Source organism: Aptenodytes patagonicus, chromosome 22 (genome assembly GCF_965638725.1).
Source record: "Aptenodytes patagonicus chromosome 22, bAptPat1.pri.cur, whole genome shotgun sequence".
Classification (NCBI taxonomy): domain Eukaryota; kingdom Metazoa; phylum Chordata; class Aves; order Sphenisciformes; family Spheniscidae; genus Aptenodytes; species Aptenodytes patagonicus.
In genome coordinates, this window is record NC_134970.1 from 6,824,365 (window position 1) to 6,842,608 (window position 18,244).

Here is an 18,244-nt window from a genome sequence, read left to right on the forward strand (position 1 = left end):
GTGGGGACCAGAGACTCACATGGTGCTGGGATGGCTCTTAGCACGTGCTTATCTTTCACTGCCAGCCTTTGCTTTCCCAGTGCTTACTTTGCAACATGAAATGTGGGATATTCCTTCCCATGGAAGCACCACCTACTTCGAGTAGCCCAGCTCTTCCCACAGGAGTTTCTGTTCATAGCGGTACACAGCTTTGTTAAATCTTCCACTTACCCTGCGTGAAAGATTCAGCCATTTACCATCCTCAAAATGGTTTTGACATTTCCGCTGTCTCACAGTAAGACTGAAGGGGGGGTATTTTGTAATGTGTAAAAAGTAATAATACTAGGGACACTGTTTCCAGCAGTTGTGTTTTGGACTTGCTGGGAATGTCTTGTTCTTCTGGGAAGTTGTCCCAGATTAGCTAAATTAAGACAAAGGAGTATCTGAGGCTGCAGGTTTGGAGGCTTCCTAGAGTCTAGTCCTAAAATTGCTGAAAACTCTATTCAGCACAATCCTCACTGCTCTTGTAAATGGGTAAACTGCATTTCATAAGAACCCACCATATGTTCCTGCCCAAAAATTCAGGGTCACCGAGTCTCTTACAATTAATGATGCTGTTTTTCCCCAAGTTAATAGCAAGGAATCCTTTAGTCTTATACTTCCCACGATTTTCTCGTGGGTTCCCATCTAATAGCAGAGAAACTTCCCTTCAGTTCCCTTGGGCCCTTTGCACACATGCTTTATGGCAACATTCCCCTGTTTTCTTACACACCTGACGTATGTTAGACCCTGGTTTAGACTCTCCTTGCACTCTGATGGTGCTGTTTTTCCCGTTCTCCCAGTCTTGTTTTTATCCAGTTTCCAGTTCGTTTTCTTTACTGCTTGCCTCCTGCATCATGTCACTTGATCACTCTTCCCCAGTTTATTTTACATCCAAATCAGAGAGATTTCTATCCTGCTAACTGGCCATCAGCTCGGCAAGAGCCACGGAGCAGCTACTTGCTTTCAGTTCTAGTATCAAGCAGGAAGTACAATTAATAATCATTAATTCATCAATAATAATAATTCTAGAATGGCAGGCGCCACCATCAGAGTTGTGAACTTGAACACACTAAAGTGTCCCATTTTAGTTGCAGACCCCGAAAGACTCTCCTGATTTTATATGAGCAGTTTTTTTCCTCCAGTGTTTATATCTTGGCTGATATTAGGAAGATTTTCATGGGAGCCAAAAAAGGCCCTACTCAAATTCCCTCCTCCAAACTGTGCAGCGCTGGAGTTTAGCAAAGGAAAGGTAGATGCAATTTTTGAAAAAGGGGCAAATACATGTTGTTCTAATTCTCAGAAGTGGATGAATTATTTTGGCTGAAACTTATGAGCACCAGCGTGGGAAACCAGCCCAGACGCTTTGGCTGAGTTTTAGGCAACTGTGAGCAGTCTCGTAATAGCATGTGTCAGGCAACCTTCGTGTTTTGCTACCAACCCTGCCTTTCTCCTTGTGATGCAGACTGCTTGGATGCATTGTGGAAAGTTGGAAGAGCAGACAAAGTTTTATTGTGGAATAAATGTTCAAGGGCACAAGGACTTCAGCTGGAAAAAGCCTCTGGGGAAGCAGCTTTAGGAGAGTTTTTTGCGCGGTTCCCCTGGGAAGGATATGTAGAGGAAGGAGCCTTTGTTGGGTCTGGGGAAACCTGACCTCAAACCAGAGGTGGGGAAAAAAAGTTTGGCCACACTCTAGTCTCTGTTTCTCAGAAATTAAAAATTGTGAGAGTCCGAAAGATCCCGTTAGCAGTGCCAGTCTGAGCCGTGTGGGTAGGCTGGCATTAGGAAACCTTTCCTGCTCCCTGCAAGGCAGTGACTGTGAAGTATCAGAGAGAATTCATACGTGGTGGGGCCAGTGAGTGCAAATACAATACAATCAGTGCAGCTGTAAATCAGTGGCTCTAGTCTGGGATGCAGCATTTGAAGGATATAATGGCGAAGACGAAAGAGAATGGTTCAATGTTACATTTTGGAGAGGGTTTTCCTTATCCCTGGCTCTTCTGGCTTTGACTTACACCTGACTTCTGCCATTGCTATTACACAGCAGGAGAAATTGGGAACAAATTTGGAAGAAAAGTATATTTTAAATGACATAACATACATAACAGAAATAGAGAAATGTTTGTACTCATTTAAAGAATTTTATCTCCTTGCCTTTCTCTTTAGCGGCGTGACAAATGTGCCTCACCCGTGTGTTAGATAGTTCATCAAGGGAAAGCTTTAAATACAGGGGAATGCACTGAGTGTCATGTTGGTAAAGTAAGAATTTTTGGGCAGTAAAAGTGTCATAGAAAACATCTGTTCCCATGAACAACTTCTAGGACAGTCTGTATAGCACAGTATAAAACCTGGACACATTAATTGAATTAACTTTTATGCAGGAATAACACTGAAATGTATGATTATGGATTACGATCACAGTAAGTGTATTAAATAGGCTTCATTCTTGTCTCCCTCTACTTTGATTTACAAAACACGAGTATTTTAAATTCTGCAAAACACTATTCAAGCCCACTCTGTTTTGTAAATATTGCATGTTCTGCCTAATTGTACTATTAATGTGAAATCACCAGATGCAACTGGATACTAATAAAAACTAAATCTCTGTCTTAGAAGGATTGAATTTCTCAACTTGATTCCATGAATTCTAAGGGAAGACCTGGAAAATTCCGTATGCAAACTAAATGTCTTAATGTTATAGCTGTTTCAGAGTTATGACTTGGGAGTCCCGATTTTGGTATGTTTTATTTCTCACCTATATTTTTGCTTTTAGTGGCATTTTATCTTCCACAGAGACTTCCAAGTTAGCTTTTGTAATCGTGCTGTTTACCTTTTTTTAAAAGATGGATTTGATAAATAACTAAAAGGTCAGAAATAGCTTTAGTTAGTGTTTTGTGACTTGCCTGTCGTAGCCAGACCGCATGTATTGGGACCCCTAGGAGTCCTAGCAACTACCCCGGATCCCACTCTTCTATTGCCCTCTTTCCCCAATGCAGCACAGTGAAGTGTGGTGCTGCGCAGGCTGAAGACATGCCTGTGGACTGTCTTTTTAAGCTAAGGAAGGCTCCAAGTCCTCCACTTTCTGGACTCAGATTGCCTAATATGGTAAGGTATGTCTTCACGGGCTGTGCTGTTTTGCTGAGCTACAAGGGAAAGTTGACTACTAAAAGGGAACAAAGTAGGTGAACTTCTTGCTAGCTGATAAGAAAGTAAAATCTTTTAATCTAGATAGCACTGTATGGTACTGTTCGTCCTATGCCTTATTGCTACTAGCCCAGGGTCCCTTTTGGGGACTAAGGAGGCAAGTATTTTTCCCTGGTTTTACCCTTGAATATTTACTTCTAGCACAGATGCAGTGTGACATGGGAGGGAAGCCATCTGGCCCATGTCCAAGGTAACGTAGGTGGTACTGTGCGTCACTTGCGTGACTATAGCTAAATTATAGAGCATTTAATTATGTGTAACGTAAGGCTGTGAGAGATTGGCTCTGTTTAGTCCTGTTTATAAACAAAATGCTAGAATGGGTTGCATACGCTGCAAGGAAAGGAGATCTTTAATACGTGTATAACTAGCAATATAAAGTTGAGTCTAAAATAGCAGAAAATTGCTGCAAGAGCATGAGCTAGTGTTTTGCCATAGAGCTTTAAATATGGTAAAGAACAGTTTTATTGTGTTTGGAGTGCCCTGGGATCTTTGGGAGGTGGAGGGGGAAGACACTGTAGAAATTTAAATTCATTCTGCAAATATTTCTACAAAAAATTTTCACATCTGCACAGATGATTTGCCTCATGAGTTCTCCAGCCTAATATGCTTGTGTTGGTTTTTCTTAACCTTAATGTTTTGAGAAGGGCATCAGACTTGCTGTCTACTATCCCTGTTGATACAGCATTTAAATCACCAGCGTGGCTGCCCAGTTCCTATTTACGGCTCTGGGAAAACATATTGTTTGTGCTTAAAGCCAAGCAATCCAAGTCTGCTATGTAGACTACAGGGTTACAGCTAAATGTGTTCAGGTTAATTCCTCTAATTCACCGAGTCGCTGAATTAGGAAGGTGTAATGTGAAGCAGTGTCCATGATGGAGATGAGTAACACAAAACCAGCTAAAATCCGATCTGCGAGTCCCAGGAAGATGAAGCAAAATAGCGAGTCCTCCAGGAATGATTTACAAGGTCATGGGCTCATAACTATTTAAGGTAACTTTATGCTTTAACTTCTTGTTTAGTAAATTACTCTCGCAATTTCAGTGTAGTCTGAGGCAACTAATCTTTCTCAGTTGTCAGCAAGTAATTTCTCCTGAAGCAATGGTGCTGAGGTTAGCAATGCATCAGACACCCACCAGATACCTTGGCTTTTGCTGGCATCGCTGGGAGGCCTGTGCAGTCAGTTCAAATTATCCCATTTCACCCCAGGGTCCTGTCCCTTTGCCTACTTGGCAGCTCTCTCGCAGGTGTCCCAGGATCCTTTTGCTTTCTTCCCAGAAGGAACTGGGGGCAGTGTGATGGATAGGGTGGCATCAGGATCGGTGCCATGTGTATGCAACTCTCCACCTCCAGTGCAGTGTGGATGCGGCACAGCCGCTCCAGGAGACAGGACCAGTTGCGTTCAGTGTGGCTGTTAGCCTAGACCCGTTGGCCTGAGGAACAGCATTGCTCCCTGGACTATATCCCAAAGACAGAATAAATCTCACTGTTGTTTTATGTCTAATTGTGTTTATAATTTTTTACTTTTTAAAGGTTAACAGTGTATGTTTGTGCTTATACATGTAATGGAGCATCACGTTAATTTTTGTTTGAAACTGTCAAACTCTATCTCATCATGACATGCTCAAAATTATGGAAAGGGAAAATATCTCTAACTGCTTAACTACTTATAGCAGGTTCTCTGTCCCTCTGGGAGCTGATGATCGTACTTTGTTGTCAGTCATCCAGCAGGCCGCGGGGAGGATCTCTCTCCTGACATGGTTGAAGACATCCTCCAAAAAATCTGATCTGCTGGATTAAAATTCCTGTATCCAGCAGTAGATGTCTGGGTAGCCCTTAATGGCTGTGTCACGTTGACATGGCTGTCTGCCTTAGAGAATAGGTGAATTGTGCGTGGGCAATAGGAGATGGCTTCAGCAGATGCAACTTGAATCTGTCATACTCAGTGCTTCCTTTCTGAAGTCCTTCTCACCGGTGTGCTGGTGAATGCTTCTTTGTGGCTCCATGGCAAAGCCACTGTGAAGCCGATAGTCCTTGTTGCCTGGACGTACCGTGCGGAATGGTGTGGTCTCATGCTTAGGTAGTAAATGATTTATCTCCCAGATATGTCCAGAAGGAGTGAAAAGCAGAAGCTGTATTGCCAGATGGCTAACAAGGAGTTGAAGAGTAATCTAAATTTGTTTGGAAAGCTGAAGTCAAATTCCCTGGCAAGAAAATATCCTTTGGAAGCTACCACTGTAGGAAAAATTGTGTGTTCCAGTGATGCAAGTGTGGTGATGCTGTTTGTCCCCCTTGTCTTTAAAAGGTCAGTTTTTGTTCTGAGTTTATATCCTCCCACATGCTTCTCTTCAGAAAAAGCCTCGTATTTGGAAAGTCACTGTTAGTTTTTTGCTTTTGGACATGGAGTCTCCCTGCTATAGAAGTAACATTGTTTGGCAGAAGCTACTTCATTATTTGGTATGTCAAGGTAGAGAATCCTTAAGCTGCAAAACTCTTTCCTGGCAGGAATTTCCCACCAGCTTTGGTTTAAGTCACACCTCAGCACGTTCACATTACTCATTATAGTGGGTACCTAGCATGTAGCTAATGCTGGGGCACTGTTGTGGGTTGTTTTTTATTTATTTATATATATGTGTGTGTATATATATATATATATATATGCTTTTTTCATTGCTCCTAGATTTGATCCTTGGGAGTGAACATAACCTTCTGCACCACAATCTGCTGCTGTTGAAGGAAGGCCAGAAATAGGCTTGAAGCACAGTTAGATAGCAATGTGTTGAAGTTATACATCTGTTTGGCCAGTGGCACTAGAATAATGGTTTGTGTCAGCTGGTTGATTCCACAGACAAGCTAACAGAAAGGTTTTATAGCCGTGGAGTGGCTGGGGCGGGTGGGAGGTATGCAGAATCTGATGAATTTAGATAAAGAGCAAAATGGATCATGACTCTGTTGTGAGTGCCCTGAGATTTCTATTCCTCTATGTCATATTTTGGAAAGCCCCTTAACTTGAAATAGCTATGTTTACATCTGGTTCTTATAGTAGTGTTTGCTTTCTCAGTTTCCCTGACATGGCCTGTTAATATCTCTGCAAATTTCTGCTACATTCCTCCTTTGTAACTCAGCATGTTTGTGCTTCTTCATCCTTTGCAAGAAAGCTGGATCGGGGAAGAGGGAACCTGTCAGTAAACACTTTCAGAGTGCAACTGCTGAACGGCTTCGACTGGAAAATATTATGTTCTAACACTGCTTTGTCCTTAATGGTAGTAACTGGATGACATCACTTGATTTTTGGCGTGAGCAATGCTCTAAACTGGACTTCTGAGTGGACAGTGGAAAGCGTCTCTCCAGATTTTTTGTCATGCTGCTTTTTTTGAACAAAACATGGTACTGAGTTTGGGAAAGAAGCCTAACTGTGAAATGACAGAGCCAGGTTTTGGGTGGACATGTAGCAAATTATCTGTAGACATCAGTCTTCCCACTGGTGTGTAGACATCGTGAGGATTATGGCATGAAAATACGCAGTGCTGGGGTCGCCCCAGGCCTCTGGGTTTGTAACCGTGGTTGCATTTACAGCCTTGAATGGAATCAAATCTGTGGTCTCGGAGGCATTTATTTTTGGCAAAGTAGTCAGTGCCACATCTGTCTCCCTCTACCAGGAGTCTGTTGCTGCAGCGTTGTTTTATTGTTGCTGGTTATTGCTACCATTGCCATCCATTTCTGTAACCTCTCGGCACCATCCCTTCGGAGATGATGAACTCAAGACAATGAAATCCTTCTCCCTCTTTTGCAATCTTCTCTTTAAATTCAGTTCTCAACTTCTGAAGTTAGGGAGGTCCCCAAAGGTGTTGGTGAACACCCCTGCTTCTCATCCTGTTATAAACGCTGGATGAGAGTGTTCAAGGCACCTTGTCCATTCTTCCAAAAACTCAGTTCTGCTCCACAGAACTGCTGGAAGACTTTTCTCCTGCAAGCATAGTTTGACACTTAGAGGTGCTAAAATGATGTTCCTGTGCTCGGAATGGTGCTTTTTTAACTCTCTTCACTACTGCTTTTTATTTTCTATATTTGTAAGAAAGCAAAAAGAAAACAATTCTGAAGTTTTATATTTAAAATGTGCTATTCTCAGCCCACGCTAAAATTATCTGCTTCTGCTGCCTAATGCTAATCCAGGTATGCCTAATGGGTATAACTTCCAGCCTTTTTATGATAAATTTAGTGATGGGAATAAAAAGCGGGGGAAGTATGATGCTGTATGTGCAATTATAGACTGTCAGCTGCTGTGTGTGTGTTTGGGAGGAGAGGAAGATCCTTTCCTTCTGCTTCCTATCTGCGAGACATAACGCCAGATCTGCTCATGGGAATCCTGCTCAGTGCACTGCAGATGAAAGCCTGTTCACTTCCACGGTTTGTATTCCATTTATGGCAAACTGCTGCAGTGCCTTCACATCACATTTACAACACAGCTTATTGCCTGACCAATAATTTCTTTGCTACAGCCCTTCAGCCTTCTGTTGCCGAACATAACCGTTACTGCCTTTTTCAGTTCTAAATAAACCTGCGAAGCTATAATTGAAGCTGTTAAAGCTTGCATATAATTTTAAAGTGATTTATTTACAGTGTTTTAAAGTGGTTTTTATATAGCATGTATTTTCAATCAACTTTTCATTATCCAAAATAATAGTGGGTTGGGTGTTACGGTGAATACAGCTGCTACAGCTTTGACCCTGAGTTGTCCCACCTAACAGCAGCCGCTCTTCAGCCCTCTGGATTCCTACAGTGTATCTGCAAACTGGATTAGAGTTCATAAATAATAGATAGTTAGCTGTACAAAAAAGAAGGTTTATTATTACAACTTTTAAAGACTGGCTTTTCGTCGCATCTCCTGGGTTAAGTAACAGTGGTGCTAATTCCAAATCAACTCGTTATGCACTGAAATGAACAGTTTCTCTACAGAACCAGCAGAATTCCTTTGCGCAAAAAGCAACGGGTACAGTGAATAAAGATGTGAGAGCAGGAGGGTTAACAAGACTCAGCCTTTTCTTTGCAGGTGAATTCCTTTCCAAATGTTTTAGTAATACTCTACTGCAAGATCCCACGTAGAGGAAGAAATGACTGGTGTGCAGGTACCCGAGGTGCCGTAATCACCGGTACTGTAACCTTTCATCTGGCTGTGGAGCCCTGCACGTTAAAACAAACTGGTATTCCTGGCTTGTCAGACGCAATCTCAGATTGATCACGGGCTTTTCCTTTGCAAATAACAGCGCTCGTGTCTGATTTGGACATACTGGAAGAGAAGTGCAAGGCGAGTAAGAAACTCTTCTAGGGACAAAGCAGTGGTATCGTTTAGTGTGTGCAAAGACTGCGCGTTATTTAGGGCTTAAATAATCACAAATATAGGACATCCTGAGGTGAAGGGAATCACAGGATTTATTAAACTTTGCCCCCAGTATAAATGTTATTACAAAGGGGAGGTACAGCACTCTTACACTATGGATTTCAGTTTTGTATGCCAATCCAGTAACATAAAAGCAATAGGAAATCCAGTCTTGACTCTGTTCTCTGTAGCCCGCCTCAATAGTTCAATAGTTAATGAGTTTTTCATGTTTAAACTGAGTTTCTCTGGACTTTTTTTTTTTTACAGAACTACTTTAGACCCAGAACAATTATTTTATGGGCATATAGTGGCTTTGTAGCCTGGCTTTTGGAAACAACTGCCAGGATAGTTTATTTCACTCTGTTTCTCCAGAGAAGTGTCATGCGAATAAGTGTGGCTTTAGAATTAAGTATTGCATAAAATATGAATTACGTATTTCAGTGTTTCCCTGGGCTGGAACATGACTCAACACACAAACAGCGCACTCTCCTCCTGCAGGTGGGAAATCCAGAAGTGAGGGTTGTGAAGATTTTTTTAAATTGAATAGCAAACAACTAAACTCTGTGGAAGGGGGTACCAGCGGTGTCTGGGGTTGCATTAAGCAATTAGGGGGAGTTCTCTGCTTTTCAAAGAAAAGTGAGCAAGATGGTCTCAGCAGTAGGTTCAAAGGAAAACATGAAGCGTGTTGCCTGCCTCTCCCTCTTGCTGCTCGACCGGTTGGGTTATAATTCGCATCTTGTGTCCCTGCAGTACAGCCCCGTTGTTCTTGCATTGCTTGGCCCAGCGTGGGAGAGGGTCACAGAAAGGGCTATGCCACCGGTGAGACCCCATCCTCAAAGGCTGAGCGTGTTAGTCCCGGCGTACCTAACTTAAACTGTTCCCTAGCACCGAGGCCAGCTGGCAAGGAAGGCTCATCTGTGTTACCGAACCCTCTTAATAGGTTGCTGTGTCCAAGGCACCTGTTGGGAATGGTCCCCGCGAGCGCCCAGGTTGTACATGGAAGAGTGTTGGTTGGCCAAGGACAAGACGATGCCAGAGACCTTCCAACAGCTCAGTGGTCTGCAGGGCTGTGTGCTGGTGGGCAGGGATGGTCACTGGCTGTGTTTAATTTCACAGATGTAGCCAAGGGGGCTTTGCGGGAAGGTGCACGGTGTGGAGAGTGTCCTGGTGCTGTGTAGCCCTAGTTCCTGTCTTCATCTCAGCCCCTCCATCAGCTGAGCCTTGTGTAGCTGGAGACGCCAACCTGCTCTTCAATACGTGCCTGCGCTGGGGAGATAGGGAGGTTTGGCTACGAATGAAAGAAGTCAGATGAATGGGAAGTAATTCAGTGATGTACAAGAGAGCGTGGTAAAGCTGATGTGGAAAATGACAGCTAGGACTTTGAGAAGATAGTTTGGGGATAATTTGTTCCAAAAATACCAACTACTCTCCCTCATCCTTCAAGTTTTATTAGAATTCTGGTCTCCCAAGAGGACTTCTCCTTTCCTTCTCCTCTGCACTCCCGGAGAACATGCCGTGGGCTCACATCACCTGTGAGCATCACTCTGCAGCTCTGGCTTTAACTCCTAGCTTTGTTTCCCATTTCTGTCTACTGCAGGTTGGAAAGTTACAGTCCTGCTTAAATTTATTTTATCAGTGTCGCGTTCTGTAGGTGAAGACTTTCAACACAGATAAAAGGGGTGTTTGTGTTTTTTTCCCCTCAGATATTTAGCTCAGGGCTTCGTCCTCTTTCTGGTATGTCGTTTTCTTGGATATGGGTCCTCCTCTCTAAGTAATTAAAAAAATTGAGTACAAACACAGGTGTCATTACCAAAGGAAAGGAGAGGACAACCATCTCAAAAGAAAATAAAGATGTCTGAAAGAGTGATCATAGTCAAGACCATTGCTCTAAGTACAGGAAATATACTATTTCATCTAAGTCTAGGAAATACACTGTACTATAGTACAGTTGTGCTGCTGTACTCAAAGATGAGAAGAAACTTTAAGGTGATGTTGCCCAGAAATACGCTGCAGCGCGAAGTTACAGCCTGGGCAGTCTCAGGGGTTTGTGTCCAGTGGTTGTGGAAGTGCTCGTGGAAGATGGTTGGTTTTTTGCAAGTCTTTCTGGTAGCTGTATAAATATTCCTTAGCAAAGTAAGCAGCACCACAGCTATAGCACAGGCCAGGCTGCTGTTTCTTACTGAGGAATATCCTTAACAGACAGAAACAGTCAGATCTAAACCATGACCTTGAATATTACAAACATCAGGACACATCAGCGCTGCAAAGGAAGGGTCAGGTTTCATACTTACACGGGGGAAAATTTGAAAGTGAACTGTACAAAACGGCAGGAAGAAACTCATAAATTAGGCACCTTTGTTGAAATAATGATGAAACCCGGCGTGTTTTGCCATATTGCACCTCACTCTGCTGTCTTTCGACTGGCTAATAAGGATACTAATTCTCATGCCACCCCTTCTCTTTAAAATTCGTTATTGTCCACCAACATGCGTTTTGTCAATCTGTGAGGCATCTGCACTGGATGACTAATTAACTTTTAATGAGTAGGGAAGAGAAAGCTCAGTTTTTGTTTTGGTTTGAGGCTCGGGCTATGAGTTCTGTACTGAAATGTTGATTTTGGAGCTTTCCCGCCCCTCCTCAGCAGAAATGCGACCATGGAGGGATACGGCAGCTGTTTATTTAGGACTGGACGGGAGGGAAAGCAAAACCCTGCAATTTAGAGCTGTTTAACTCCACCTTGGTGACTAAACTGGGCTTTGTCAGCCTTGTAATTGTGATTGAGACACTCCAGTCTGCTGGTGGCCACACGGGTTAACCCAGTTTCAATTACTCACACTGTTTTGAAACCCCAGAAACTCAGACTAGTGCGAAAGGATCACCCGCGTGTGCAAGTTCTATAAATATGCATTTAAAATGTCTGAATTACCTTGTTGTCACTGTGGGGCAGTCAGACTCCAGACTGCTGGGAGAGGTGGAGGGTGGGGGTGATGAGTGCAACAGATGGAAGCTGGAAAGATCAAGGTCCTGCCACAGTCTCCTGGAGCAGCGGGGTGCCTGTCACTACCTTCTTGTGTATCTGGACTTAATTTCCATACCTTTAAAAGGGAATGCAGAAATATTGCTAGGCAGAATTAGACCCCTCCAAACTTCCCGCCCCCCCCCCCTTGCAGCCAGTGAATAATGAATCCCCTCCTTCCTCGTGATGAGATATCAAGTAGAAACCTGATCTCGAAGTGATTTTCCTAGAGGACAGTCCGGCAGCCCCGTTTCCCTCTCTCCGTGGCCGCACAGCGATGCTGCATTGCCCTTGGCTAGTGAAGATGCTGGATGGCAGGAGAAATTAATGCAGCTGCTATTCCAAGCACCCTTCCCCAACTATGTACGTCAGTAAAATTACACGGTTGCCAAGGAGTGTGCAAAAAAGGGGCAATATTTCAGATCAACAGAGATATCCAAGTGTAGTAATACTCTTAAAATATAGATGTTCTTCTGCACTTGCTAGGAAATGTTTCATGACAAAGCAGCCTGTGGAGCTGGAGCAGAACGTGCGCTGCAGATAGGTTAACTCTAGGCACCCAGCGGCTTGGTCAGTAGCCGGTTCGGGTGGGTGTGAATGAGCCTGGATGAGGACACATCCTTCGGGGTGATACTGGTTCGTTAACGCTGCCTTACTGGAACTGGGCCAGCGCAGATACCTGGGCTGATGCCTTCCCAGCAAAGAAAAACAGATTTGCAACCTTATGCTTGCAAGACTGTATTTAGTGTACGAGAGCTATGAAATCAACGCACCCGCTGTCTGTTTGAGGGCTTTTTTCAAATGAACATCCCATCTGTTTATTTAGATGGGACGTGAGGGACATCCACTTGCCTTTGCAGTGAACAATCTTGCAGTCTCTGAGACACTGCAGAGAGCGGCTTTCCAGTGAGCTAGCTTGTGCAGCAGCAGCACAGCTCAGCAAAGAGCTAGCTGGAAGTTTGTTGAGAGAGGTACATGCTCTCCCCACCCTTCTTCCTTTCCTCCAAGCTCCTCTCCCCTCCTCCTCAATCCCAAATGCTTCTTTGAATGAATGTACATTACACAAGCTCTGCATCGCCTTCTCGCAGCTCCAAACAGGCTTATGAGCAAACAACAAAAATCCTGTTGTGCTGCATGAGTGTGTCCTCCCTTTAATGGTATGAACTGCTCCGTGTCCTTTAAAATATCTCCCTTTGTCACAGCCGCAAAACGCGTGCTGGAATTTAAGCTTTGCAAAGCGCTGTCGATTTGCCTCCGACCTCCTGCTCGCAGCCCGCCAGGCCTTGGGACCTTGTAAGTTATTTTCTTTTCTTCCCCCCCCTTTTTTTTCTTTTCTTTTTTTTCCCTTTTTTCCCTACAAGTAGCAGCCCAAATCCCAAGCTGAAAGTGAATCGCTGCTGCTGGCTGCCCTCCAGCATTCCTCACGGAGCGAGTCAGGATCTGGAATGTCAGAAGGCAGCGTCGGGGAGCGCCGGGAGAAGCCTGCGCGTGGGTAACAGCGCCCAGGAGGAGGAGGAGGACGGAACAAAACACAACTTCATCTGGACTGCCCCTTTCCAAACCAGCGTTTGTTCCTGATTTATGCTTTCGTGTTTCACTTAAAGCATGCAGCTCTGCGCAGTGACGGCAGAGAGCTCGCAGCAGCACTCCGGAGTAAAACAGGTTTTGGTTTTCTTTTCTTTTTTTTGGCAAAAGCTTCGTGTCTAGATAAACCCAGCCGGTTTTCCGTCTCTCTCTCCTGAGCCGGGAGTTTTTGCCTCCTGCAGATTTGGGGGGAGATCGCTCTGGTCCTGCAGCACACGCTCTGGACAAGGGGAAACATCCTTTTGCGGAGAAGTCGGGATGGGGCCCAGCCGGTGAGGCTGGCACGGAGCACCGCCCGGCGCTGGAGCACAGCGAGTCCTTGACACTTTCTCCTCTTCTTCTTGGACAAGAAGCATTGTGGAGCCTCAGCTCTCCCTGCAGCAGATTAATACCTAAAATTATACACCCTAAACAGCAGGGTTTAATTACCAGAGCTGTGAATAGTTTAATTAGTTTGTTCTGACCTTGGAAGAAGGACCTGCCCAGCACCGTAGAGCGACAGGAGAGCAAGACTTGTATTGCTTCTCAAAGACACCCAGCCCGAGAGGCCATGTCGTCCTTGTACACCAGGAGTAAAGAATATACTCGCAGCAGGAAGGCTCAGTCAGATTCTCCCCCGTCCTCTCCTTCCCCGATCGCAAAGACACTCAGAGTAAGCAGCCTTTTCCTTTCGGTATTACACAGAGACCTGCTCAGCATATGCTCTGAGCAGAGACCGGTGGCGGTGGTTTGTTGTCTTACCCTTGGAGACCTGTGTCTGTGGTTTGCTTTGCAAAGAGGATGGTTTAAATGAAAGTTGGGAAGGTGCCTCTGCAGCAACAGGTTTTAAGCAAGCTGCACGAGCCCTTGCACTGGGATTCTTTGCATTAATGGCTGTAGGGAGTTGCTGTGATGGTAGTTTCTCCCTTACCCTGCTTTTCACACAAACATCGCTCTCCCGGTAGGCTGTGGCTGGAAGAAAACCTCACCGATGAAAATGAGGCAAAACCTGACCAGCTCGTTAAACTGCGCTCTTCCCATAAGTGCTTTGATATCACTGGTGAAACAAGGTTTGCTCTCCAGCTTTCACCCTTGGGGCTGTGCTGACCTGTGGTATAGTTTAATAATTTCAACAACAAAAAAAAAAAAAAAGAAGAAAACCACCTGTAGCAGGAGGCAAGTTGAGGTAGTTAATGAGTCCTCCCCAAACCGGAGCTGGTGTCCCCATCTACCGAGGTGTTCAAACGTTGGGAGCATTTTGTAACAGTATTGCTAGGGGCTCCGGAGTCATGTGAAAGGCTATCACAAAACTCCCGGGGTCCGTATCGTTATATGGGCAGTCTCTTCGCTGTCAAGAAATATTATCATGCCAGAGTCAAAGCCTGGAGGAATTAGTTTTAAAAAGGCAGGCTAATTTTAGATGTAAGCATTAAATTAATCTGAGCACTGGTGTTTGCTCAAATCAGATATGCATTGTCTGCTCCTTTTGAAGTGACAGATCTTGGTCTGGAAAAAGCATTGCCCGAAATAGGTAAAAAGGGTTTTAACCCGCTGCCGAGGTCCCTGACCTCCAGAACTTCAGCCTTGACAGCTTTCATGGCTGCTGGTTGCCCCCGGGCTGCTAACTGTTTAACCCAGGAGCCCAAGTCTGTGCTTTCTTCCCGTCTGCAATTGGAGTATCTCTGGGGAGTCTTTAGATAATCTAAAACTATCCCCTGTGTGCTTAGATGGACTTTCTTCATCAGTTTTTACAGCTGTGCTTACCATTCCTCAGTAAATTGCCACAGTATTGATAACCAGCTGAACAGCAGGTGGGGAACCTTTCAAATATGCTCTTAGAGAGCATATTATTAGAGAGTAAAGCTGAAAATGCTTTAATTTCTTTCAAAACCCAAGTTTTTTAAGATCAGTCGTGTTTGGTGTACACAGACTGACTCATTTTCCCCCCGTTATGCATCTAGCCATATAAACACGTGACAAACATCTCGAAAGAGCCATGACTGCTGTATTCACGGTGCATGCCTGTCTGCTTTGATGCAAACAGGAGGTGCTGGTTTTCTCTGCCCATAGCCACGATGGGATTGCAGGCTTTTGGGGGGCCCTGTGGGTGTTGGAGGAGGTGGTGGGAGCTCTCAGGTGGGCACAGAAAGGTGCTGGGTGGGAATGGGAGAGCCTGGAGAAGAGCTTCTTCCCTCAGCTTCTCGTGGCAGTGGGATTTTGGTGAACGCAAACACGTGAGCACGGAAATCTTGGTGGTTCTTGCAGTAGTGATAGTAATGCCAGAGCATCGATGTGGGAGAAGCCAGATTGGGAGTCCAGCAACATCGACTCATGAGTCAGTATAGGAAACACTCCTGGTGCTGTCTGGGTTATGGAAATAGCCCATGCCTTAAAAGGCTAATTAGGGAAGGATTTACTTCAGGCTAAAACAAAGTATCTGAGTTAACCCTTTCTGCCATGAGCAAGAGAAATAATGGAGTGCGGTTTTCTATGGATTTGTCCCATGTGTGTATTTCCCCCCATGCCCACAGTAACAGCAACCCTTGCCGCGGGGTGCCACCAGCCTTAATAAGACAGGTAGGAATGTGATATCTTGGAGTCTTTTATCCTTCCATCCAGTCAAGATTGATACCAGCAGATCTGTGGACTCTAAACGTTCCCAGCTGAGCAGGGGTGCGAAAACACATAAGCAGGCAGGGAGCCTCATGCATGGTACAGACATGGAAAAAACCTCTTAGAGAACCAGACAAAGCAAAGGTGGTTTTACTTATTAAGGTGTCAGTGCCAAACAGCTGCATTCAGATGTCGTTTGCAAAGCAGTTTCCTGTGGCATTCCCTGCTGCACTTGCCCTGCTGCTTGTAACATTCCTCCTTAGGTGTTATGATACTATTGCATGTGTTTTTTCCACCTTTAATTGATGGGATCTCCCCAAATGCACAGCTGAGAAGGGTGAGCGCTTTGCAGTGAACTCATACAAGTCATAAGAAAGGCAATACCCTTGAATAGGGCGTGGGAGCAAAAGGCAGGCAGAGGAGACTGGTGAGAGCAGGGTGTTGGTGTGTGACCACCTCCATGTGCAAGGTCAGCACCGTCCTATTGCCCCTGAACCTCCACAAGCTAAGTTACTTAATTTCTTGTGTCACAACAGAACAGCCCAGAATTATAGTCACCAATACAGAAATAGCCAAGTAAATCCTGTTAAATGACCCAGGGTAAACGTTGCTAGTTCTACCATGCTTTAATGAGGATGTTGCTAGAAAGTGGAAACTGAAATTCCCTCTGAAATCAATTCAGGTCATCCCATTATTTGGCAAAAGCTTCTGTTTTTGTGGCGGTGGGTACCTTTTCATCACAAGTTTTGCACCACACTGTTTTAGTTCAAGGTTTCTCTTCCTCAAAAAATATTATTCACATAGTTCCAAGGGTGTAATAGGCAACTCATGGTGTGAAACCTGTTGTGCATAAGTAAGCAAATAAATAGCAGGATTTGGAAGGATGAAGGTGGAAGCAAGGACTGAATTTTCTCTTTTTTCTTTTTTTTTTTTTTTTTTTTAAATACTATTTATGCTGGGCCAGTTGTTTTTTCATAGGAAATACCCTGTAGTTTGTGTTTAGGCTCATCCGTCTGTTCATTGTGGTACTTCATAACCCTTGCGTTTCCCCATGGGATATCGGTTAGGTAGGAAAATGAAAGCCAAGGAGAATGCACAATCCTAATTTACTGCACAGATTGTAATTGCAGCTTTTCAGTTGTTTCCCGCCTCTTTGTCAACCAACCTTCCTTTATTTTACAGACTGCTCCTTCTTGTCTTGTCATCCGATATTTTTTTGCTGTAAAAAAGACCATCAAAACTTAAAACCCTCGTCAGCATGCATGTGTGCTGTTGGTTCGATAGTGGCTGCATCCCTCTGGCTGCCATCACTTGATGGTTGTTACTTGCTCCTCGAGAGACTCTACATAATTCTTGTTGTTCTGGCCATATTCACGGTTTCACTACAAGGCTTCTTCCCTCTGATGTTAGATCACTCCCTCATTAAGCCACCTTCAGCGCTTATTGCTCGAGCTTTCCAGCTGAATTTTTGTCAGTAAGGGCTCAGCAATAAAGTTTTAAGTATACTCAGTGGTCTGTGCTGATTGATTTTATTCTGCCTTTCATTGGAGCGTCTGAAGGAGCCGCGCTAAGTGGAATATGGGATGCAGGAGCATCCCCTTTAATGGGCCATATGTTTTCACCAAGTCACTTGATAGTAATACTTGAGCGTAAAAAGCAATGGTTTTCAAATTGCCGTCTCTGTTAGCAAGCCTCCACATCAAGCCTGCAATTGCTCTAAGCAGTGATTACCATGGCAGCAAATGCATCTAATCTGGGTGCGATTTTTGATGTGGACACGTACGTCTAAATCCAAAGCAAATCTTAAAGAAAAAAAAAAAGCTAATGCACAAAAATGTTAGCCATCTGAGCTGCAGGTGCTTGGCATGCAAATAAAACTAGCATGGTTTGGATATTAATACTTAAATAATGGTATAAAATCTTAGAGGTCTGGTAATGTGACCGAACCAGACTTCTTTTAATGAGTGAGAGATGTCCAGGAGTGCTGAGAGGTTGGTAGAAATGCCAGATCAGATTACAGCCTTCATAGAGTTTTGAATATAAATGTGTCTGACGGTCAGTTTTCCCTCCGTGAGTGCTTTTGCAACAGGTTTAATCCTGTTTCAGATATTCATGGTAACAGGTTTATTCTCACATTAGGTCTACCTGTATGAATCATTTGGCTTGCTGTGCTGCCGCTGCAAATGCATTAGAGAATGAAGAGCGTTATGAAAACTTTTCTTCAGGAAACTTTATTTTCCTGGGTTTCCATTTAGTAGCTTGGACTCGTCCTAGTTGTGATAAAAATGATGCTGCATAAATTGAAACAGGGTCAAATAAGCTGTCTCATGACATTTTCTATCTAATTTCTGGATTGCTGACTAGTTACGCAGTATTTGCGGAAATTATTACCTCCTCTCCCATTAGCCAACAAAAAATGTGGGATACTGAAACTTGAACTTTAGGCAATTAACCTT

General features: G+C 44.1%; 2 protein-coding genes across 7 annotated transcripts in view; one reads left to right on the forward strand and one right to left on the reverse strand.

Annotated features, from left to right (window-relative positions):
- The window catches only part of TNNI1 (troponin I1, slow skeletal type), a 279,093-nt gene that overhangs the window by 124,332 nt on the left and 136,517 nt on the right, over positions 1–18,244 (reverse strand). The window lies entirely within an intron of this gene.
- The window catches only part of PPP1R12B (protein phosphatase 1 regulatory subunit 12B), a 127,774-nt gene that overhangs the window by 81,922 nt on the left and 27,608 nt on the right, over positions 1–18,244 (forward strand). Inside the window, exon 1 of one of the 6 annotated variants that reach the window (XM_076358203.1) lies at positions 13,061–13,848. The exons of the other annotated variants lie outside the window; for them this stretch is intronic. Coding sequence (XP_076214318.1) covers positions 13,747–13,848 — 102 coding nt within the window. The 5' untranslated portion in view covers positions 13,061–13,746. Of the gene's footprint in view, positions 1–13,060; positions 13,849–18,244 lie in introns of those variants that run through there. 6 annotated transcript variants of the gene reach the window in all.